The sequence below is a fragment of the Notolepis coatsorum genome (assembly GCF_963971535.1).
Source record: "Notolepis coatsorum genome assembly, chromosome: 15".
In the NCBI taxonomy this organism is placed as follows: domain Eukaryota; kingdom Metazoa; phylum Chordata; class Actinopteri; order Aulopiformes; family Paralepididae; genus Notolepis; species Notolepis coatsorum.
In genome coordinates, this window is record NC_140179.1 from 89,253,282 (window position 1) to 89,276,735 (window position 23,454).

Consider the following 23,454-nt stretch of genomic DNA (forward strand, 5'->3'; position numbering starts at 1 on the left):
TTGCTACCGTCACCCATCTGCTGTGTCCAATCATCATAAAAATCATATACAAAGAACTAGTCATGAATGATGAAGTTGTTTTAAAACAATTCCACTTGTTTCAAGAGAATGTCCTGAAACAATTTTATTATCATGAAACTGGTGACATTTCTTGAAACGGATTTGAATTACTTAAAATATGAGATTGTAAATATGAATCAGGACAGGATTCTTCTCCTCCTCCTCACCTCAGCGATGATCTCAGCCAGGCCAGGGTTGCACATGACCAGCCAGCGGCGAGGAGTGATGCCATTGGTCTTGTTCTGGAACTTCTCTGGCTCCATCTCATAGAAGTCCTTGAAGCTGCAAACAGATCACAGCATCACAGAGAGTCGGTAAGAGTGCAGAGACCTCCGCCAGGCCTAGCGGTGTCCCCATGTTGTTGTTACCAGCACACATAACATTGTAGTGGCTAGATGACAAAACAAGAGTTACCGATATTGCCAGGGTCAATACACGCAGGCTAGAAATCCATGTATTATGTAGCAACAATGTTGATGTAAATGACCTCACAGCACACAGATGTACGACAATTTCAGTTAATTTCAAACCTTTCTTTCAACTTGTGAGACACTGAGGTTACCCTCATTTACAGGGATGACAAGCTTATAAAACACCACAAGTTATCAGCAGGTTCATACATAAAGGCACAACAAATAAGAATAAACAATAGAAATCTGTTCAAACAAGTCGATACAGTGGTCGAAATCGTACTTTTAAATGCAGCAAGAGAAGACAGAACCTCCAACTTCAGAGTCAGTTGGAGAGCATTCCAGGTGTTTGACACATCAAACGGAAAAAGCAGTTTTTCCTAGTTCAGAGCAAACTCAAGAAACCCCTAAGATTTGAACATGTGGAATAAATTCCAAGATTATATTCCTGCAGTGTTGTGATGTACGGGAGGAGTTTACCAATAAGCGTTTTAAAAAATAAACAAATACCAATGATAGTTACATCTTTCAACCAGAGAAGTCATCCAACCTTTTCATAAAAGGACACAGTAATGCAGCCGAGGACAGAACGATGGACCGAGTCCAGAAGCTGAGTTGAAGCTGCAGCATGCCTATAAATCACCAGAGTCCAAAATTGATAAGAAAACCACTTCAACAATCCTCTTTCTACTAATCATGAGAAAGCTGGTTCTTTTTCTGTACAGGAAGCCAATTGTCTGTCACAGTTAGGAAGCAAGATAATATCCACATGGATGGAACTTAAATGAAAATGTCTACATCAAGCACATTGCAGGACTTCAGAACAAGGTCCATGTTTCTCGAGAAGATACAAGAATACAATGCCGTAAATTGTTAACAAATGGTCCAGGGAACAGCAGCAGCCTTTCAGTCAGATGCGACGGCTATGGATTCTACTGAACATTATGTTCCAGTAGCCGGGGGAGGAGAGGGGACAAGACACAATGCATCTATAATATGAGTTTTAAAGTCATCCTTTAGCCGTTCAGATTATACAGTAGTTCGATGTAATTTGCTCCGACATGGATGATGCTGTGGAAGCTGAAGTGTGTTCACACGTCACAGTGCAGTGGTGTGATGATAGCATTTAAATCCATTACCCGGGTAGCAGTAGGTCTTGGCTTTAGGCAGGGCAACATGGCGAACAATGGATGAGCCCACAGCAAGCAAGGAGGGGGGTACAGAGTGGACAGAGGGCAATTTAGGAGGTTTACCCTGAATATGGATGGAGCTGGGGTGAAGCAGCAGGCAACAGTAGATGGTTCCAAACATACTGGAGATGATAGACCAACCAGCGAGTCCAGCGCTTGGAATTGAATCCCTAGCTAAAGAGGCACGGGCAGTGACATCTGCTGAGAACGTTTATTCCCCATGGGTCCTTCTTTTAATCAGGACCCATGGGTCAGGGGTGGACACTGCTTGCTTTTTACCACCAAGACTGGGCCATAGATCATCCTTCATATCCATCAGGGCACCAGATTTATTCATTTATTTTAATTACTTTTAGTAGTAACCAGGCCAGACCAAGGGAGGGTGTCCTCAAAATCCAAGGTAGCCCTCTGGCTACCTAAAAACACCCAAGGCAGAGATGTGCATGAGCTCATCCTTTTTCCTCAGTTCCTCCTGTAACTGACTTGATGTTTTCCCTTAGTTGTGAATGCGAGGGTATCGATTCCCTCGATTGACTAGGCAACGGTTAACTTAGCAACTGGTTAAAAACTCAGACAAGCCAGATGGATGAGCGTCACCTTAAGCTACCTGCTAGGACCACAGATTTAGCGGAGATACATGTCCGAGAAGAAGATTCAGTCTTTTTTAAAGGTCCGCCTCACCTCATGCTCTGTTACCCTGAACACTGCGCCTCCATCAGCAGCCGACCCCCCCCCCCCATTGCCGAGGCTTGTGAGCTGGTGTTGTTATTACCAGCATCAAACCTCGCATAGAAGGTATTGAGGTCGTTTGCTAAGGAGATGTCACTGTTCAGTTTGAGGGAGGCGCCTTTGTAGTCTGTCATCGTTTTGAGCCCCTGCCACATAGCTCTAGAGTCAGCTTGTTCAAACTGGAGTTAAATTTTATCCCTGTAGCGCCGTTTGGCCTCTGACACTGTCCTCCTTACGTTGTGTTGCGCCACCTTGGGTTCATTCATGTTGCCTGCCACTAGGCCGTCATTGTATGCTTTGGTGCGCTCTCTCAGAGCTTCACGGACGGATTTGTCTACCCAGGGTTTTTGATTTGGGTAAACTTTCATTTTGGTAGTGGGGATTGTTTCTTTCACCCTAGTACAGACATAGTCCAGCACTGTCTCCGTGTAGGCATTAATGTTATCTGTGTCGCGGAATACAATCCAGTCTGTGTTGTGAAACACTGACCGGATCGTATCCTCTGACGTCACATCCCATTTCTGCACCTCTCGCGAGACTACGGGAGTACTTTTAATTCTTTGTCTGTACTTTGGTGTAAGGAAAATGGATGCGTGATCTGACTTGCCAAAGCCACTATCAGAATGAGCCTTGTAGCCACCTTTAAATTGCGTGTAACAGTGATCTAGGATGTTACCGCCTCTGGTGTTGCAAGTCACATGCTGGTAGAAATCAGGCAATACCTTTCTCAGATTGGCGCTATTGAAATCTCCCAGTACTAAAATGGCGGCGTTAACGTTCGTCGCTTGTATACTATTTACCTCGTCGTGGAGTCTGGAGAGCGCGGCGTTGTTGTTGGCTTGCGGTGGAATATACACTCCGACCAGGACGATCGCCGTTAACTCCCTCGGGAGGAAGAAAGGACGACACTTGATGGTTATATATTCCAGTTCTGGGGAGCAGTGGTTGGATAATTCCTTCACATTCGTTGGATCACTCCAATTTTTGTTAAACATGAAGGCAATACCTCCACCACGTTGTTTACCGGACTCTGATTGTGTCCGATCCTTCCTATGGATAAAGAAGTGATCCGCTGGTTGAATCGCGTGATCTGGAACCTCCGGTGTTAGCCATGTTTCGGTGAAGCAAAGGACATTGCAGTCCCTAACGTCTCTTTGATATTGAATCCTTGCTCGGATGTCATCCAGTTTATTGTCTATTGATTGTACATTGGCTAGCAATATACTGGGAAGTGGTGTACGGTGTCGTCTGGATCTCAGCCTGTTTCGGATCCCAGCCCTTTTTCCTCGACGTCTTTTCCTGGGCTCTGGGAACAAAGGATCTGGTCCTAGTCTCCGGAGGATAGTCCCCTCCATACTCATAGCCAAGCTCAGGGACCTGGGCTTGGGCTATGACCTCTGCCAGTGGGTCTTGGACTTCCTGACTGGCAGACCCCAGGTGGTGAGAGCAGGCAACTGCACCTCCTCATCCATCACCCTCAACATAGGGGCCCCCCAGGGCTGTGTTCTGAGTCCCCTCCTCTACTCCCTGTACACACACGACTGTGTGGCTCAGCGGAGTAGCAATACAATCGTCAAATTTGCTGACGACACAGTGGTGGTGGGCCTGATCTCTGCCAACGACGAGAGGGCCTACCTGGAAGAGGTCAAGGTCCTGGCGGGATGGTGCCAGGAAAACAGCCTCTCCCTGAACGTCAGCAAAACAAAGGAGATGATTGTGGACTTCAGGAGGTCGGGGGTCAAGGACTACAGCCCCCTCAGCATCGACGGGGCACCGGTTGAGAGAGTCAACAGCTTCAAGTACCTCGGAGCCCACATATCCGAGGACTTGACATGGACCATACACATTAACAGTGTGGTGAAGAAGGCACGACAACGCCTCTACTTCCTCAGGCGCCTAAGGAAGTTCCAAGTCAGCCAGAAGATCCTTAAGAACTTCTACTCATGTACAATAGAGAGCATCTTGACCGGCAACATCACCTCCTGGTTTGGGAATAGCACTGCAAAAGACCAAAGCAGACTACAAAGAGTGACACGTTCAGCCGAACGCACAATTGGAGGGGGGCTCCCCACCCTCCAGAACATTTACTACAAGCGTTGCAAGGGGAAGGCTAAGAGAATTATTAAGGACTCGAGCCACCCGAACAACTGCCTCTTTGAACTGCTGCCGTCAGGCAAGCGATACAGGAGTCTCAAGGCGAGCACAGAAAGACTCAGAAGTAGCTTCTATCCCCAGGCCATCAGGCTGCTAAACGAACAATGAATGAACACTACACAACAACAACCACCAAACACACATAGCACACACATCCACACGCACACACTCACTTTAAACAAACACACTGTAGCACCCACTACACACACTTTATAGCACACACCCACTTTAAACAAACACACTGTAGCACCCACTCCCCACACTTTATATCATGGATGAAGGATTGCACTACAACTCGTACACCTTACTGTAAATTGTACCTAAAATTGTACCTCATCCCATTTCTGCTTTGCACTAGATAGTACTGTACATTAGTACACTGCATAGTATTGTGTATTGTATATTATATGGTAACTCAGAACATTGTACATATGTCTATACCGAACAACTGTGACCTCATTTCTTCTTCTAAATTCATGCTATATTATGTTATTATGTTATTTGATACTATCTTGTCTAGCACAGTCTCTGGAGCGTAACAGTAAGAAGCATTTTGTATGAAAGTATTCTGTACTTCTGTATGACAACTATTAAAGAACTTGAACTTGAACTTGAACTCCAGATGAGAGTCAAGCCAGTAAAAGTCCAAGATCCAAATTTGGTGTCAATTAGGGAGATCGGTCAGGAATCAAGTAGATAGAATGCAGGAAAACAATGACACGGTCACACAACAATGAACAAGGTTATACAGAGACAGAGTGTACAAAAGCCATGGTCAGGTGAATGAGCTCACCTGATTAGGTTGAAAGCCCACCAACCAGAGGGAAGGTACAGGTCTATGGGTATGTTAGCATGATGAGACAAGACAGTTAGTGTGTAGTTAAAACCTAATTTGGGTGTAAGAGCTCACACAAACATTTTACGGTCTCATAAAATCAGAATGAGGTTGTTATAATTGTAAATGCTTTGCGCCAAACATGGCAAATCCCTTTGCCGTACAACAGTGTGCTGTGAGGTAGCATCACCATTGTTGATATAACATGGATTTACAGCCTGGGTCTGTTGAGACTGGCAATATAGGACACTCATCTACCCAGTACAATGTTGAGTGTGAAAGTGGGGATATTATTAAGCCCAGGCGGTGGTTTTCATTCGTTTAAGTTTGATATGAAATACCAATTCAGCACAGAGGAAAAACACGTTGTCGTTGACATCACTCCCAATACCATCTAACTTTTAAGTGTCGACAGGCGTTTCTCCGACAGCTTCCCTGATGGGCCCGAAAGTCAGAGCCCCACTTAAACATTCAGAAGCCACGACTCTTCAGTGGTTACACTGAAACTCTCTCACGTTGTCTCAACTTGTGTCAGAATTCAAACAAACATTTACCTACTGCTGGTTTAGAGTAGAATGTAATTGATGCAACAGTAACTCTACTTGTAACTCTTTCGAACTGGGTTGTGTGGGTCAGTAGTATGTGAGAGACACACGTACATGGTGGCTTTGAGAATGTCAGAGTGGATCTGGGCGACTCCATTGACGGCGTGGGAGCCAACAATACACAGATGAGCCATGTTGATCCTGTTCCCTCCACCCTCCTCAATCAGGGACATACGCGTCATGCGGTCCACATCACCAGGGAACTTGGCAGCAACTCTCTGGGGAAATGGAGGGAAAACCCATGCAAAATCAATGAGTCTGTCAGTCCATCATTAACCGGTCTGTCTGTCTATCAATCATTATCCCGTCTGTCTGTCCATCATTATCCTGTCCATCTGTCCATCATTCTCCCGTCTGTCTGTCTATCATTATTCTGTCTGTCTGTCCATTAACCCTTTTCCTGTCCATCATTAACCTGTCTGTGTCTGTCGGTCCATCATTATCCTGTCTGTCTCACTGCATCATTAATAACTTTGTTGATGGCTTGATAGCCAGGTAAGGACCAGACCAGTCATTTTTCACATGTGGGATTCACCACTGCTATAAGCTTCCATTATATCTGAAAATGTGTCTTAAACACCTCATGAAACCATGAAGGTCACCACATCTGATTAAAATAACATGCTCAAATCTGAGGTGCATTTATTTTCCTGAGAAGTTTTAGTTTTCCCCCCTGAAAAGCTTTATTATTATTATTTATTGTGCCTTAATACAGTATCTAAAAAGGAAGATGATGAATTCTGCCTGAGATACTGTATTACATCACAAGAAAACAAGTGACACATAACAGTTAGCATGAAATTTTAGTAAAATGTGGTGACTTTCTTCAGTTTGTGGTGTTTCAGATACATTGGAAGCCTATGGTTGTGGTGAATCTAAAAAAAAAAAAATTGTATGAGGGCGCCTTGATTTTTGTATCAAGGCAAAAATTACTTGGAGCCCACATGTCAAAAAGAACGGTTTGTTCCTTTAAGAAGAATGACTTGGAACGCACATGTGAAAAAGACTTTAACTCATTGAGTGCCAAAAACGAGATATCTCGTTTCTGAGAGCCAACGCTTGAGCGCCAAAAACGAAATATCTCGTTTCCGGTTCCTTTTTCCTTTAATATTATTCTAAACACTCGCACATGCCTTTGTGAGTGTGCCTGGGACCGGCAATGATGATTGAATCCTGACAGGTGGCAGTATCGCCTACCTTATGAACTGCATGGGCCAGTTTAGTGTGGGCCAGTTTAGTGTGGGCCGCCCCGCGCTGCAGCGAGAGCTCCCAAAGCACTAGGGAGAACAGCAGTGAGCAGTACAGCCAACTAACGTTCGACAATGGCGATCGCCTAGAGCGAACTATTGGATATTAGAAGAAGACAAAACGGATTATATGGATGATGATTATGGATGATAAGGTGCGTTTTCACCAGACTATGTTGGACTCAGCACTTCTGGTAAATCATAAAAATACTATAGTCAAACCGGCCGATGAGGAAACCTATTCGGCTCTGTGGTATAGTCTGGCCCGAGCACACAAATGAAGAAGAAGACAACAGATGAGGGCCACCTAACGTTATATGTATTGATCCTGTTCTGATCGAAGACACTTGGAGTGAGAGTGGAGTACCTGCTGACAAGGTAACGTCTATTTTACCAAACCCCATCATAAAACATGCTTTTGTAATGATCGCAGCGTCGGAAAACGACCCCCCCCCCCCCTCCTCGATAGCTTTGAGTAATCATTTAAATTATATATATATAATAATACATCCACAGAGCTTTTAGAAAGGTGTGGCATAAAAGTATTGCTGCCCCCCCCCCCCCCCCCCCGTATTGTAGACCATGTATCAAGTTACGCATCATATGGGCGGCTGGGTGGCGCAGCGGAGATTGCGCTTGTCACCAATGCGAGAGACTCCGGTCTCGAATCCGGGTGTCAGCATTGCCTCCGGCTTGGGCCAGCCGTCATACTAACTCGTTTGGCTGAGTTAGCGGGAGGGAAGTCGATTGGGTGGTAATGTGGCGTTGTGGACAGCGACTCCTACAGGTCAGGTCAGGGCGCCTGCACAGCAAAAGACAGGAAGTGGTGAAGGCAGTGTGACCTCCCACGCGTTACACTTCACCAATGAGAGTCCGCGCTGTCAGGTGAAAAGAGAGCCGCTGGCTGTCTCCGCATGTGTCGGAGGAAGCATGTGGTAGACCTCAGGGCTCCCTAGACCGACCAGTAGAGGGCACATGCGCACAACAACCAGGTAGGGGAGGGGGGAATTGGCATAACGACTAAATTGGGATGGGAGGAAAAGCACAGAAAATCAGGCGGAGAAAAAGAGGATTAAAAAAAATATAAAGTTAGTCGCATCATATTGTCTGAGAAGGAGAGATACACACCTCCCGAGGACCCATTCTCCCCTCAGAACTGCCCTCAGAGCTGCAGCACTATGCCCCACTGACCTCCATGTGGCGTCTGTTGATCTCGTAGATGATCTCCAGGTGGCGGGGCAGCAGGTAGGCGAACAGGTCAATGGGCCAACGCTCCAGAGCCTCAGGGAGCACGGTGTGGTTGGTGTAGGCACAGGTGCGCACACAGATGTCCCAGGCCTGACCAGAGAGAGAGGGGACACGTAAAGACACTGAGGACTTTGGTTGCTGCGCACAAGGAGAATTAGAGAACAGCTCACCTCAGACACTGGCGATCTGAGCTGTTTTCATGATGGCAGCCTAGGACTGCAGAAACATCAGTCCAAATTCCCACCGACAACATGTTTTCATGGATGTTGGGCTATGCATTCCATCCCAATTTAAAATCATTCAAGCAATGAATACTTTCGTCTTGTTATTGATCATGTGGTTATTGATCATGTGGTTGTTGATCATGTGGTAACAGCGTTTGTAGACAGTGTTTCATACAGAGAAGTGAGTCCAAGTGCTGCTCGATACGAGATTTGTAGTGTATGTTTCCCTTGGTTTCTTGCTCCAATACGAGTGGTCAATGCTCAATGTAACTTTTGATACAATACACTAGGACAGTGGTATGGTTTTGCCAAAGACAGGAGGGTAGTGACTAGAAGGCATTCTCATTACAGCCGTCTGTCTATGAGCACAGAAGAAGAACACTCTTCATTCTGGACTCCTAGGGAAAAAAGGGGGGAGGATTTGAGATAGATAGATACTTTATTAATCCTCTTGGGGAAATTCAGGTATCCAGTAACAGCTCAGGCAGTTAACAGACAATAGAGAGCCATAAAAAAGGACAACCAATACAACAAACAAACAATGAAGGTCAGCGCTGAGGTACAAAGTTATAGTGAATTAAATAAATAAATGGTGAGCACTATTGCAGTGTTAAGTCAAATAAAATCGAATTGCTATATAAAACTACAGTATACACATTTAAATGAATTGCACATTGTCCCAATGGGGGGGGGGGGGGGGGGCGGGCGCGCCCAGGTCACGTGAATATTTTAGGCAACCAAAATTGTGTTTAGCGTTTCTCTGATTGGCCAATACGCCCATGTGACCACGGCAGCGCGAGAGAGCGGCAGCGCGGAAATAGGCTGTCTATTGCCTCGCGCTGCAGCGCGGAAATAGGCTGTCTATTGCCATTCTCTAAGACAAACTCTAACCTTAACCAGCTCCTTAACAGCGCCTAAACTTAACCCTTCTAACCTTAAGCAACTCCGAAACAATGCCTAACCGTAACCAACTCCGAAACAATGCCTAAACTTAACCGGCGAAAGAATGCACGTTAAAAAATATTGCCATTCTCTAAGACAAACTAACCTTAACCAGCTCCTTAACAGCGCCTAAACTTAACCCTTCTAACCTTAAGCAACTCCGAAACAATGCCTAACCTTAACCAACTCCGAAACAATGCTTAAAGTTATGCCTAAACTTAACGGCGAAAGAATGCGAATGCACGTTAAAAAAAAAAATAAAAATTGAAGGGAATCGAACTTGCCAGCAACGGGCCGTAGGATACACAGCAATGCAGCGCTGCCAATTGAGCTAGTTCTGGATACCAAAAAAGGGCGGATTACTGCTACATAATGCTGCCGCGACGGAGCTCCGCTGCTGCCGCGTCGCCGCGGGGGCGTGGCTAGACGCAAGTTGGGCGTGGTTAGACACAAGTTGGTTGCCTTTAATATTTAGGCGCCCAGCGTAAGTGAGAGAGAGGGGGGGATGGGGGGGGGGTCATAATGGTGTTGAACAGTCTGATGGCTGTGGGGACCAGTGATGCGTTCCTCATGGGACAGGGTTGCACGCAGTGCAGCCAAAGTTTTGTGAGCAGAAGAGCACAGGAACACAGGAATGCGCTGCACTCGCCAACTCGCTATAAGTACCCACCTGGGCTACTTTGCATTTCAATAGTGCCGGTCGTCAGGTGTGTTAAATACGTTCTCAGATACATTCACACAGAACTTGTGAATGAAATGTGTTACATTTCATTCGTAGAGGCAATTAGGCATTGTCTTTAGTCTGTGCTTAAGCGAGGGAACATTTATACGCAAGCGCGGGAGCGCGCGCACGTGGCGGCATTAGCGTGCGTGCAAGCAGTGTTGATATGAGGAACGCAACACTGGTGGGGACAAAGGACAGCCTGAACCGCTCAGTCCGCGAGCGCAGCAATATGAGTCGTCCACTGCGACTGCTCCTCTGTCCTGTCAGGGTGTGGTGGAGGTGTGGCTGGCAGGTGAAGCAATTCTGTTTTTCTTAGGTTCAGTTTGAGTAAATGGAAGATTGCTCCACTTCTACAAGGTCCATTTGCATGTATCTAGGGACATCTATGGACCTCAGGGAATGTATTCCCAGTGTCAGAAATATTGTGTCAGTTTAGTTACTATGCTTGAGTAAATTGTAATGAACCAACAGAGAATATAAATGATTATTATCTTTGACGGTAATAACATTGACCAGACGTGGAAAATTGCCACTGAGCTCATTCAGCACCTTCTTGAGATCAAGTATACAAAAAAATCTAGATGATTTAGGGTTTTTTGTAGATACAGTGCTGCATTTTGCCATCCGATTCCGGACACATGCAATTTTAAATATGAATATGAATATAGAATATCAGGCCTATAAATGACCTTATTATGGTCAAGTCATGCATCGGGCCAAATCTCCTCTTTCCAATGGCAGAGTTAAATCTGGATTTAGTACCACCAGGTGCCCGTTACAGGGCAGCAAAGACCATGAATGAAATCTACTGTAAGTACAGTTACTTTTTTATATTTTTTATCAGATTGAGACGCCCCTAGAGACATTCACAGAAAGGTAAAGAAACAAGCTACGTTGTATTTTATGGCAAAATAAAGAATTTTTCCAACAGCTTTCCTCACGTCTAATTAATCCGGTTTCCACCGGGATGCGCCGAGATATTTATAAACTAATATTTTGCTAATAATAGGTAATTATTATAAATCGATAGGGTTAGGGTCTATACTCTTGGCTAAATTTGAAAAAGAAACGCAACATTAATTAATACGGACTGTATTGATCTATTTATGACTTGATATTAATTTCGGCCCTGTACCAGGCCCGTCGGATTTAAGGGATTAAAGAAGTGCGATGCCCATGAACCTCCACTGGAGGCAGATTGGGTAATAGAGAGGGTGTGAGTGACTTTGTGGTGCTTAAGGCCCCGTTTAGACGGAAACGCTAGCAGGTGAATCCGCAAAAATATTTTTTCGGATGTGCCTTTCGTTTATACGGAAACAGCGTTTTTACGGGGTGAAACCGCAAAAAAGTGAGACTACCTTCCAGGGTGGAATTCCTAGAAACGCAAAAGCTTTGCGCTCTCGTCTAAACTGTTAAAACGTATAAATCTGATAAAACGATGACGAAAGGTTTGTCACGGCTCTGGTCGCGCGTACTGCTTACGTCACAGGTAGCAGGTATGCGCCAGTAGCCGAGACGTAAACAAAGCAAGTATGTCTGACTTATATCAACGGAGATCACCTGAAGGCTACATTGGCAGTACTTTTAACCCTTTCACTGCCACACGACAGAAGGTTACCCCTTTACTATCACACAACCGGCTGTCGTGTGGCAGTGAAAGGGTTAAATACACAAGAATCTGTCCCGCGGCGTGAGTGGACCCACTGTCTGTGAGTGACTCTGCTTTGGTGCAATCACATTCCCCATCCACAGTCTGCGAATCAGAGGCAGAGTAGGGCGGGTCTTCACAGCACGTCATGTGACATATGCGCCAATCGTGTGACAGCGGGTCTCCGTCGTTACAGCGTCGTCTGCACGGAGAATTCCACTCCAAAACGCTCGTCTAAGCGTAAAATTAAAAGTGAAACCGCAAGATGACTTTTGCGGTTTCTGTTCACAAAACGCTCGTCTAAACGGGGCCTAAGTCTATGTGTAAGATGACCGTGTTCAGTCATGCAGCTGCTATTCATGTCTCACCTTGTCCCAATCCAATTTCTCCTCATCCATCAGCACCCTCATCAGCTCAGGGATGGCCAGGGCAGGGTGAGTGTCGTTCAGTTGGATCGCAACCTGCAAAGATGTTCAATAACTTAGCAAACTATTCATGAGAAAGGATTAGTTAGGTATTCAAAAATGTCACGTTGTAAACAACACGTGACTAACACATCTTTAATACTTGGGGGATTACAGTAGAAATTTTTTTGTGCATTCAACAAATACAATAAAAGACAAAGGAATATATATCACACTCTGCTATTTTTAACAATTAACAGTTTACATTACAGTACCTTAGGCTGTTACTGTGTTTTTCTTAACACTTTGGTTGCCACTTGTTAACATGGTAAAACGTGGTTGGATGCCAGCACCCACTTCGATGATAGCGTTGTGAACGCATAATCTCTGTCTTAAATTATGGTGTGTCTAATCTGCCCGTCGTTTATCAATGACTTGTTTGCAGTCAACATTGTCGAAACGGATATTTTTTTTTAAATTTGGTTCATTTCCGTTTTATAGCATTTTGAAAAGCCCTCGTTTTTCAGGAAAATATATAGATTCCGTGATAAACGGCATTTACTAGAATATTCTGGCATACACAAAAAACGTTGTAATTTTTCTGCCTATTTATGAATCGTTTTCAAATAAACGCTAGATTATCGATAGTATATGTGTACTTATGCACGCTATATAAGCGATCTGAAAAATATATTCTCTCATTTCCTGATCAGCGCGCACACACACACTGATATATAGGTCAAAACAGATCCGATTACCCCAAGACTTGTAAAATAAATTGCTTACCTCAGATCAGATGTTCTCCAAAGAGATTATTCCAATTCCTGATCGCCATTCCAAATATCGATCGCATTTATTGATTCAGCGTTGGGTACTGTAAATATGTATTCCACGTTGTTTTGCGGCTCTGCGATCACTTGGATCCTTCAGTTGGCTTGACGGGAAAGTAAAATGAGGAAACTGGCCCCCCCCCTTCATCAGTCTAATATAATGGGGTGCAGTTACACAGGGAGAGACGATAGGGGGCGGTATTTTCCCAAGGGAGCTCAGAGAGAGTCTGCAACACTAGCGTGAGGCTCGATTGATGAAATATGAATTCAAAATCGCTAATAAAAGAAAATACGACAAACAAACGCTATATAGCGTTGCTGGCATTCAACTGGCGGCATGAACTAACGACAAAACACGTCCGTGGCACTCAAAGTGTTAATAGTTGTCGTTCGTTATTTTTTTAAATATTTTGTGTATACCAGAGGTCAGAGAAACACATTTTGATCCTCTATATGTCCTGTACATAATAGTAGTATTGACAATAAAGCTTGAACTTGTATTATATTCATATATAAACTTGATTATATAAATTACATATAGTATAATATATAATCACATGCCTGATTTCCTCCTCACCTTGTCAGGCAGTTTGCTGAAGTCTGTGCGAACGATCTCCCTGGAGCCGAACTTGGAGACCTTGAAGCGACGGACAATGTCCTGGAGAGTGGCAGAGACCACAAAGTACTCCTGCTTCAGACGCAGCTCCTTGCCCTCGAAGAACTGCAGATACGGAGAAGTGTTCAAATGTATCAGCCATCAGTATGTATCAAGATATGTTTAATTTGAGTATTCCAACGTAAGCAACAAGAAGAAAAAGTGTAGTCACATTAATATACACAAGGAGACAAAGCAAAGATAACTCTTAAAAAGCTTCTTGTGTGATTTAAAAAAGGAACACGCCAACATTATGGGAAATGCACTTATCGTCTACTGTCAGAAAGCGCATGTTGGCGTGTTCCTTTTAGAGAATCAGATTTTCAAGTGGCTTGATCCTTCCACAGCCTACAGCTCTTGACATCATGTCCACTCAGTGACAAAATAACACCATGAGAGTGAAAAGACATTGTAGGGTCAGGTTCTTACGTTGTCATTGGGATACAGCACACGAGAGATGTTCTCAGCAATGTTTCTGTCCAAGACGGCCTGGATGTAGCCACCAACGTTGACTGTGAAGGGAAGTCAATTACATTTTTCAAAAGCTCTGCATTTCACAAGTAGAGATTCATTACGCTGCAAGATATATCCATTTTAACAAGAAGTGTATTCTTGTTGAGTCACAAAATCAAATTTTTTTATTTTTTTTTATACTCGTTTGTTAAAACTGAAGATAATGATGTTTATTAGTCAAAGTATTGAAACAAGTGAAATTATGTCACCATATTGGCGTTAAGGACATGCATAAAGAATTCCACTCACACCAGACTAAAATGCCAATCCAACCTCTATCCTCTCTCCAAAATGAATATATTCTTAATAAATAAGAATAACCAGAATAGACCAGAATAACCCATTTATGGAAGCTCATAATTACAGGGTCACAATTGCAACATTTAAAACGACGTACAGTCTTTGAGGTTGAAATCGCAGGGTGCCTTAGCAGACCACAACCTCATGGTGTTGACAACGTTGTTCCTGTAGCCAGGGATCGGGGTATCGTATGGCAGAGCCAGTACCGTCTGGAAATGGAATCATAACGGGGGATCAGCACATGAAAATAGCGGTCAGAAAAAGCATTCACATTTTTCATTCAATCTTTATTTATACTCGATAATACACTGAGTAATTAAACTCATTTACAGTGCCGTCGATTTGCACGTGATTATATAAGAACTTGGTCAAATGTCTCGTGCAAATATTTTTCTATGGTTATAGTTTCACCTATGGACTACCAGATGGGTGGGGTTTGTCAAACTATGGTAGGTGGGGAATATGTGTTTATTATTATATAGACAGGTTTATATCTATATATATATATTATATCAGACACAGTGTGGATCAAAGGGGCAAACAAGGACAGTAAATCCTGACCAGAACAACTGGGCAGACTACAATATATTTGCTATACATGTTAGCAATCTAAACAATCCTAGAGTCACACTCTACGCCATGATGATTTGGCAAAAATGGCATCCAGCCATTTTCACTTGAAACTATTTCTTGTCAGGGGAGTCCAACTCAGTCCCGTGATTCAGCGGGTATTGCCGATTGTAAACACACTGTGCTCTAGCCAAATAGGACATCTATACCACCTTGGGTGCATGGAATTAACATTTCTGCACCACTCATATGATTGGATGACTGGCAGGTAGACTGGTGTTCAAGAGCCAATGCTTTTGGGGGATTACTCATGAAATACCCAATAAATATGACAAAATAATTATAATACAATAATAAACGTAAAAAATAAAGCCAAATTAAGTTAAATGTACAGATGTACCAAGAGAAAATGTACCGTTACTATTTACATATACTACATTTATATATATAGCCATACCTAGCTGACTAACATCCCAGCTGGTTGAGGTCAGGGTCATTGCAACATGAGTCACTGAAGTAATAGGGTGAAATGTTACGTTCTGGACACCGACCTCGGTCAGTGACCACCCACATTCCTGGCATATGTCACTGGGCTTGTCACCTGTCATTTCCCTGTCAATTAGTGCTGTCACTTAGGGGTGGTTCCTGATTGGCTGTCACGGGGGTGTGTGTGGAATGTTGGTATTTGGTGTCTATGTAACATACCTCTCTTCTGCTTGTCCATTGTCAGGTCTTCACTAATTGCGTTCGGGGATAACGCGGACGGTTCTACTCTGGACCTCCAATAAGCTCCCATTTACCTTATTTTCCACTTGTGCTATTAGCACTTGTTCTCTCTTAGAATTTACTCTGTGTTCTTACTATTAAAGTCGAACCTGTTCAAGAGTAAACACTCTCTGTCTCTGTGATTGCCTTCACCCATTGGAATTCACCTACCTGCATTCTGACAGAAGACCTGACCATCAGAATTCCATGGAGGCCATCATGGAGATGCTCCGGACGCAGGGAGCAGCCCAGACACGGATGGAGGAACATCAGCAGCTGGTCAGCGCCGAGTTAATCCGACTCAATGGGGTCGTCGGATCATCCCAAGCGGTGGCGCAGTCGGCGTTGGCCACAGCCCGACAAGCCCAAGAAGGAGTGGCTGGTGTTCAGTCGGCGGCGGGAGAAGCAGCGCTCCACGCAGAGGAGAGTCGGGGGGTGTTCGGGGTCCAGGAGCGGTCCCGCGAACCACATCTGCAGGCGCCCGCTCGCTATGACGGATCACCGGATGGTTGTCGGGAATTCATCACCCAGTGTCTACTCGTTTTCCGGCTGCAACCACGATCATTTCCATCGGAGACAGCGCAGGTAGCGTATATTATCACACTGCTCACCGGTCAAGCTCTCTCCTGGGCTACGGCGGAATTAGAAGCAGGGGCGATAATCTGCGACAGTCTGGGAATTGAGAAGAGTATTCGATACTTCCCGGGTACTCTCGATCTTCGAGGCTGGTGGTCGTCTTCTCGACTGCCGGCAGGGCCTCCGCACGGTCGCAGCTTATGCTATCAATTTTCGGATCTTGGCTCGGGAGACAGCTTGGGCGGAGAACGTCTGCATGGTTCTGTTCGTCAGGGGACTCTCAGCGCGGATGCGAGATGCGCTCTCCGCGCGTGAGATCCCCGAGCAGCTGGAAGTGCTGATCAACACCACCATCAAGATGGACAATCGGCACCGGGAGAGGGAGAAGGAGCATGTCAAAAACACCCAGCCCCAGGTATGTTTTCCTTCTTCTCCTGGTGTTGATAATTCCATGCATTACACGAGTGGGCCACTGGGTGATGAATCCATGCAGCTTGGAGCGCTGTCGCTCTCGGACAATGAGAGGCAGCGCTTCATCAAAGAGCGACGCTGCTTCCGGTGCGGCCGCACCGGTCACCGCTTCGGCAGCTGTCGGGTCCAGGCTGTATCGGCTCGGCGCCAATCGGGGATGGAAGGTGAGCCGTCGGGCTTCGAAAAGGCGCCAGCAGGTGGGCTCATTCCTGCCAAAACCACGGATTCTCGTACATTTTTTGAGGTGGCGATCAACTGTGGGGGTGACATTAGGGGAACTAAGGCTCTCATTGACTCAGGGGCGGCGGGCAATTTTATTCACGTGGGATTGGTGAAGGAGTGGGGAACCCCAGTGGAGGATTTAGGGGTTCCCTTACCAGTTTATGCCCTGGACGGTCGGCCTCTGGGCAGTGGGAGCGTCACCCAGCGCACAGTTCCCTTACACATCCGGGTGGAGGGTGGGGAGTGGGAATGGGTTACATTTTTTGTCATCTTTTCCCCCTATTCTGTCATGGTGTTGGGTCATCCCTGGTTGTCGTCATGTGTTCGTGTCATTAATTGGAGCACGGGCGAACTCTCAACGGCGGCCGACGTCAAGTCGATCGTCAGCGGGAGTTTGCCCAAACCCTTGTCTCCCCCCCCCTCTTCTCTTTTGTCTCCTCCCTCTTTCTCCAGGATGGTGGGGAGCGTGGCAGATTCTGATCTACCCTCTAATCCCGATTTAATAGGGGTGCCTGAGATCTATTGGGACCTGGCGGACGTTTTTAGCAAGACGCGTGCTAAAGCACTTCCGCCTCATAGATCATACGACTGTCCCATTAATCTTCTACCCGGTACCTCCCCGCCTCGCGGGCGAATGTTCTCTCTCTCACGCCCCGAAACCTTGGCCATGAACACCTACATAGAGGAAGCATTGCTTGCGGGGCACATACGCCCTTCCACTTCCCCTGCCGGCGCTGGCTTCTTCTTCGTTGATAAAAAAGATGGGGATCAGCGCCCATGCATTGATTATAGGGGATTGAATGACGTTTCCATCAAGAACCGATATCCTTTACCCCTCATGGACACGGCCTTTGAGTGCTTACAGGGGGCACAGGTCTTTTCTAAACTTGACTTACGTAATGCATACAACCTGGTCAGGATTAGAGAGGGAGACGAGTGGAAGACTGCATTTAACACACCCAATGGGCACTATGAGTATTTGGTCATGCCCTTTGGTTTGGCTAATGCTCCGGCAGTCTTCCAAGCCCTGGTTAACGACGTGCTGCGAGACTTGATTGGGGTGTCGGTGTTTGTCTACTTAGATGATATCCTGATTTTTTCTCGCGATATGGTGCAACACCAAATGCACGTTCGGGAGGTGCTAGACCGTCTCCTCAAGCATCAACTATTCGTTAAGGCTGAGAAGTGTGTGTTTCACACGGACACCGTGTCCTTCCTGGGCTTTGTGTTGACGAAGGGCGATCTGCGCATGGATCCAGCCAAGGTGAGTGCAGTTTTGGACTGGCCACGGCCTTCGTCGCTCAAGGGGTTACAACGGTTTTTGGGCTTTGCAAATTTTTACAGGCGCTTTATTCGCAATTTTAGCGCCTTAGCCAATCCCTTAACAGCTCTCACTAAGGCCTCTCTCCCTGGCTTTGAATGGTCGCCTAGGGCTGAGTCGGCCTTCTGCGATCTTAAACGTCGTTTTACATCCGCTCCTGTATTGATCCGCCATGACGCGGAGGTTCCGTTCATTGTGGAGGTGGATGCCTCTGACGTCGCGGTGGGGGGGGTGCTCTCTCAGAGATGCTTAAAGGATGGGAAAGTGCACCCGTGTGCTTTTTTTTCTCGCCGTCTGTCACCAGCCGAGCGTAATTACGACGTGGGTAATCGGGAGTTATTGGCGATCAAATTGGCACTGGAGGAGTGGAGACATTGGTTAGAGGGGGCGGCACATCCTTTCATTATTTGGACTGATCATAAGAACTTGGCTTACATCCAAGGGGCTAAACGCCTTAACGCTCGCCAGGCCAGGTGGACGTTGTTCTTCACACGATTTCGATATACCATCTCCTATAGACCCGGCTCCAAGAATATCAAACCTGACGCGTTGTCGCGCCAGTTTGATCTTCCTGGTCGGGAGGAGCAGCCCCATCCCATTATTCCACCGGCCTTGATTTTGGCACCCGTGTCTTGGGGCATAGAGAAGGTGGTAAGGTCGGCGCTAACGCGGGAGCCCGATCCTGGTGGGGGTCCTCCGGGACGGTCGTATGTTCCCAAGGTGGCGCGCTCACGCTTGCTACAGTGGGCACATGCGTCATCCCTCACCAGCCACCCAGGGGCAACCAGGACCCTGGAATTTATCCGTAGGAGGTTCTGGTGGCCGACAGTGGAGGGGGATACGCGTTCCTTTGTGGCGGCCTGTCCGGTGTGCGCACGTAGTAAGACCTCTCGACGGGCACCGGCGGGTCTCCTCCGACCACTTCCTATTCCTAAACGACCCTGGTCACACATATCTCTGGACTTTATTTCTGGTCTTCCCCTTTCGGACGGATTCACCACCATCTTGGTGGTGGTGGATCGGTTCTCTAAGGCGGCTCACTTTGTCCCTCTCCCCAAGCTTCCTTCGGCCCGGGAGACTGCTGATTTAATTATACAGCATGTCTTTCGGGTCCACGGGCTGCCAGTAGATATCGTGTCGGACCTCGGTCCTCAGTTCGCCTCCAGGTTCTGGAAGGCGTTTGCCGCCGGCCTCGGCGCCTCTGTCAGTCTGTCGTCTGGGTTCCATCCACAGTCGAACGGGCAGACGGAGAGGGTCAACCAGGATTTGGAGGGGGTCTTGAGATGTTACGTTGCCGGTAGTCCGGCAACGTGGAGTAGGAGGTTGGCTTGGGCTGAGTACGCGCATAATACCCTTCTCTCCTCTTCTACCGGTATGTCTCCCTTTCAGTGCCAGTATGGTTTTCAACCTCCTCTGTTTCCCGAGCAGGAGCAGGAGGCGGAGGTGCCCTCGGCCCAGGCACATGTGGCTCGCTGTCGCAGGACGTGGAAACAGGTTCGGAAGGCGCTACAGAAGGTTTCGGTTAGTACCCAACGGCAGGCTAACCGTAAGCGTCGTCCGGCTCCAGTTTACCGTCCAGGGCAGCGGGTTTGGCTTTCCACCCGGGATCTCCCTCTCCGGGTGGAATCCAAGAAGCTGGCTCCTCGCTTTATAGGACCATTTAAAGTGATTCATCGGGTTAATCCAGTGGCTTACAAGCTACGACTTCCGAGCTCTATGAGGGTTCATCCGACGTTTCATGTGTCCCTGTTGAAGCCATTCCTCTCATCGCCCTTGGCCCCGCCACTGCCTGTGGTTCCTCCGCCCCGGTTTATTGGCGGTCAACCCATTTACACGGTGCGGAGGATACTGGGTTGTAGGCGGAGGGGTAGGGGGTTTCAGTTCTTGGTGGATTGGGAGGGGTACGGGATAGAAGAGCGTTCTTGGGTGCCTCAAAGGGATATTTTAGATCCCAGCCTGATCGTTGATTTCCGGCGGCTGAATCCCGAGGCTCCTAGGTGAACGTCTGGTGCCGTTCGTCGGGGGAGGGTACTGTTACGTTCTGGACACCGACCTCGGTCGGTGACCACCCACATTCCTGGCATATGTCACTGGGCTTGTCACCTGTCATTTCCCTGTCAATTAGTGCTGTCACTTAGGGGTGGTTCCTGATTGGCTGTCACGGGGGTGTGTGTGGAATGTTGGTATTTGGTGTCTATGTAACATACCTCTCTTCTGCTTGTCCATTGTCAGGTCTTCACTAATTGCGTTCGGGGATAACGCGGACGGTTCTACTCTGGACCTCCAATAAGCTCCCATTTACCTTATTTTCCACTTGTGCTATTAGCACTTGTTCTCTCTTAGAATTTACTCTGTGTTCTTACTATTAAAGTCGAACCTGTTCAAGAGTAAACACTCTCTGTCTCTGTGATTGCCTTCACCCATTGGAATTCACCTACCTGCATTCTGACAGTGAAATGGTTAGGACAATTGTTTGAAATGTGTTACACTCTTTTTTCAGAGACATGCTAACAGCTAGGCTAACAGACCCCACTGACCTCGACTAGCATTGCCTAGAGGTCACCGTTTTGACATTAGATTCTACCTTTAAACACCAACATTTATTTGTAAATAAATAATATAATGTATTATGATCAACAGATCATGTAATAATGCTCCATGTTATCAGTGTATTATCTTGTCATATACACATCATTAATAATGCTGTTATCAGTGTATTATCTTGTCATATACACAGAATTAATAATGCTCTGTGTTATCAGTGTATTATCTTGTCTTATACACATCATTAATAATTAATAATGCTGTTATCTGTGTATTATCTTGTCATATACACAACATGAATAATTGAATGCTCCGTGTTATCATCAGTGTATTATCTTGGCATACATACCTGACAGTCAACCCATTTCACGCCATCAGGATGGTGCTCAGTTCTGCCGTAGTAGTGGACTGGACGCATGTATTCAGGGCGGGCCTTCTCCCAGGGGTTGCCATAACGCAGCCAATCATCAGCCTCTTCAACCTGAACAGCAAAACAATTGATCATTGGATCCAGTTGAGTAAAGCCGAGACGTGTCACTATAGATATCGCTCCCAAATACACTGAATTTTCATGTTCATCACAAGGTATTTGCTAAAAGCCCCTCTTGGGTTTCTCATTTCCTGCTGCACTTGCTACTCTTCGTCTTTTATCAAATGTAATTGTGTCTAAAAATCAAGGAAATAAATCAATAAACTAGAATGACACCGCAGACATGTGGTGTGAGTGAGCCAAGCCTACAAGTGCTGCTCTCCTCCATCTGGGTGGAGACATCAGCTACGTCAGTAGCCCTACTAGCCACCACTGAGCTACATCCAACTACAGTACAGCAACTACATAACCACACCCAACTACAGTGCAGCAACTACATAACCACATCCAACTACAGTACAGCAACTACATAACCACACCCAACTACAGTACAGCAACTACATAACCACACCCAACTACAGTACAGCAACTACATAACCACACCCAACTACAGTACAGCAACTACATAACCACACCCAACTACAGTACAGCAACTACATAACCACACTGAGCTACATCCAACTACAGTACAGCAACTACATAACCACACCCAACTACAGTACAGCAACTACATAACCACACTGAGCTACATCTAACTACAGTACAGCAACTACATAACCACACTGAGCTACATCTAACTACAGTACAGCAACTAAATAGCCACTACTGAGCCACACCCAACTACAGTACAGCAACTACATAACCACACTTCTCTCGCTCCCTCTCTCTCTGCCCTGCACCCTGACAAGCATGGTCGACTCAGATGTCATGATATTCCAAGCTACTGACTTCCCAAGCAAATGGAATGCAACATTAGCATGTAGCAAATACTGTGAATGAAATCTACTGTAAAATCATTGGTAAACAAACGTAGTGCTGAAAATATACACTTTGACTGCTGTTTTGCTAGGGTTAGGGTCTTTACTCTTGGCTACATTTGAAGAAAAAAAAATGCTACATTAATTAATACGGACTGTATTGATCTATTTATGATGTGAAATAAATCTTGGCCCGGTACAGGGCCCCATCGGGCTTAAGGGTTTAAGAGGTTAATAGTAATAGAGTATTAGTACTATAGTACTAGTTCTACAATTTATTAGTTCTAAAATATAAGATGTTCTTTTTGACTAATGTTGTACTGAATCTGTGATGTTTGTATTATTTCAGGTCACATAATAATCAAGATAGTGGTGATGGTGGTGACTAATTGACCATGTCAAAAAGGTTTCTGCTAAAAGACACAGGGTGTCCAACACCCTCAACATCTTCTAATTCACAGCCTGCAAACAAGATCAACTGGTCACTGTGTGTCCTCTGCCAACAAGACCATAATGAGACACTGACCAACCCAATGCTTACGAAGAGGAAGGATGCTGGGAGCGCATACACGTTGTTAGCTGGCAGTCTCCTGAAAATGAATGAACTGAATGAACTACATAGAAATATACAGATATAGAAACTAGATGAAGGTGAGGGGCTTGAAGCTGCTCTGGTTGTCAACAATGCTCGGTGGCATCAATTGTGCAGGCTGGGCTTCAACAAGACAATGATTCAACGGGCCGAGAAGAGAGCTCTGAATAAGTCTACCAGTACAGACAACGATGAAACCATTGCAGGCAAAACTAAACGCACCAGGAGTAGTACTTCTATCACTGAGAAACCAGCACAGGAAGCACACTGTTTTTTCTGTTGCAAGCCAGCTGGCACTGAGGGTTTACATGAGGCAGCAACGTTTCAG

General features: G+C 45.9%; 1 protein-coding gene across 1 annotated transcript in view; it reads right to left on the reverse strand.

The window, feature by feature from the left end:
- Positions 1-23,454, reverse strand: part of LOC311242137 (glycogen phosphorylase, muscle form-like) — a gene marked incomplete at both ends in the record, with an annotated part of 173,511 nt that overhangs the window by 136,925 nt on the left and 13,132 nt on the right. Inside the window, 8 exons of the mRNA XM_084331091.1 lie at positions 228-342; positions 6,038-6,201; positions 8,422-8,568; positions 12,385-12,477; positions 13,828-13,971; positions 14,335-14,417; positions 14,816-14,927; positions 21,537-21,668. Coding sequence (XP_084187217.1) covers positions 228-342; positions 6,038-6,201; positions 8,422-8,568; positions 12,385-12,477; positions 13,828-13,971; positions 14,335-14,417; positions 14,816-14,927; positions 21,537-21,668 — 990 coding nt within the window. The remainder of the gene's footprint in view (positions 1-227; positions 343-6,037; positions 6,202-8,421; positions 8,569-12,384; positions 12,478-13,827; positions 13,972-14,334; positions 14,418-14,815; positions 14,928-21,536; positions 21,669-23,454) is intronic.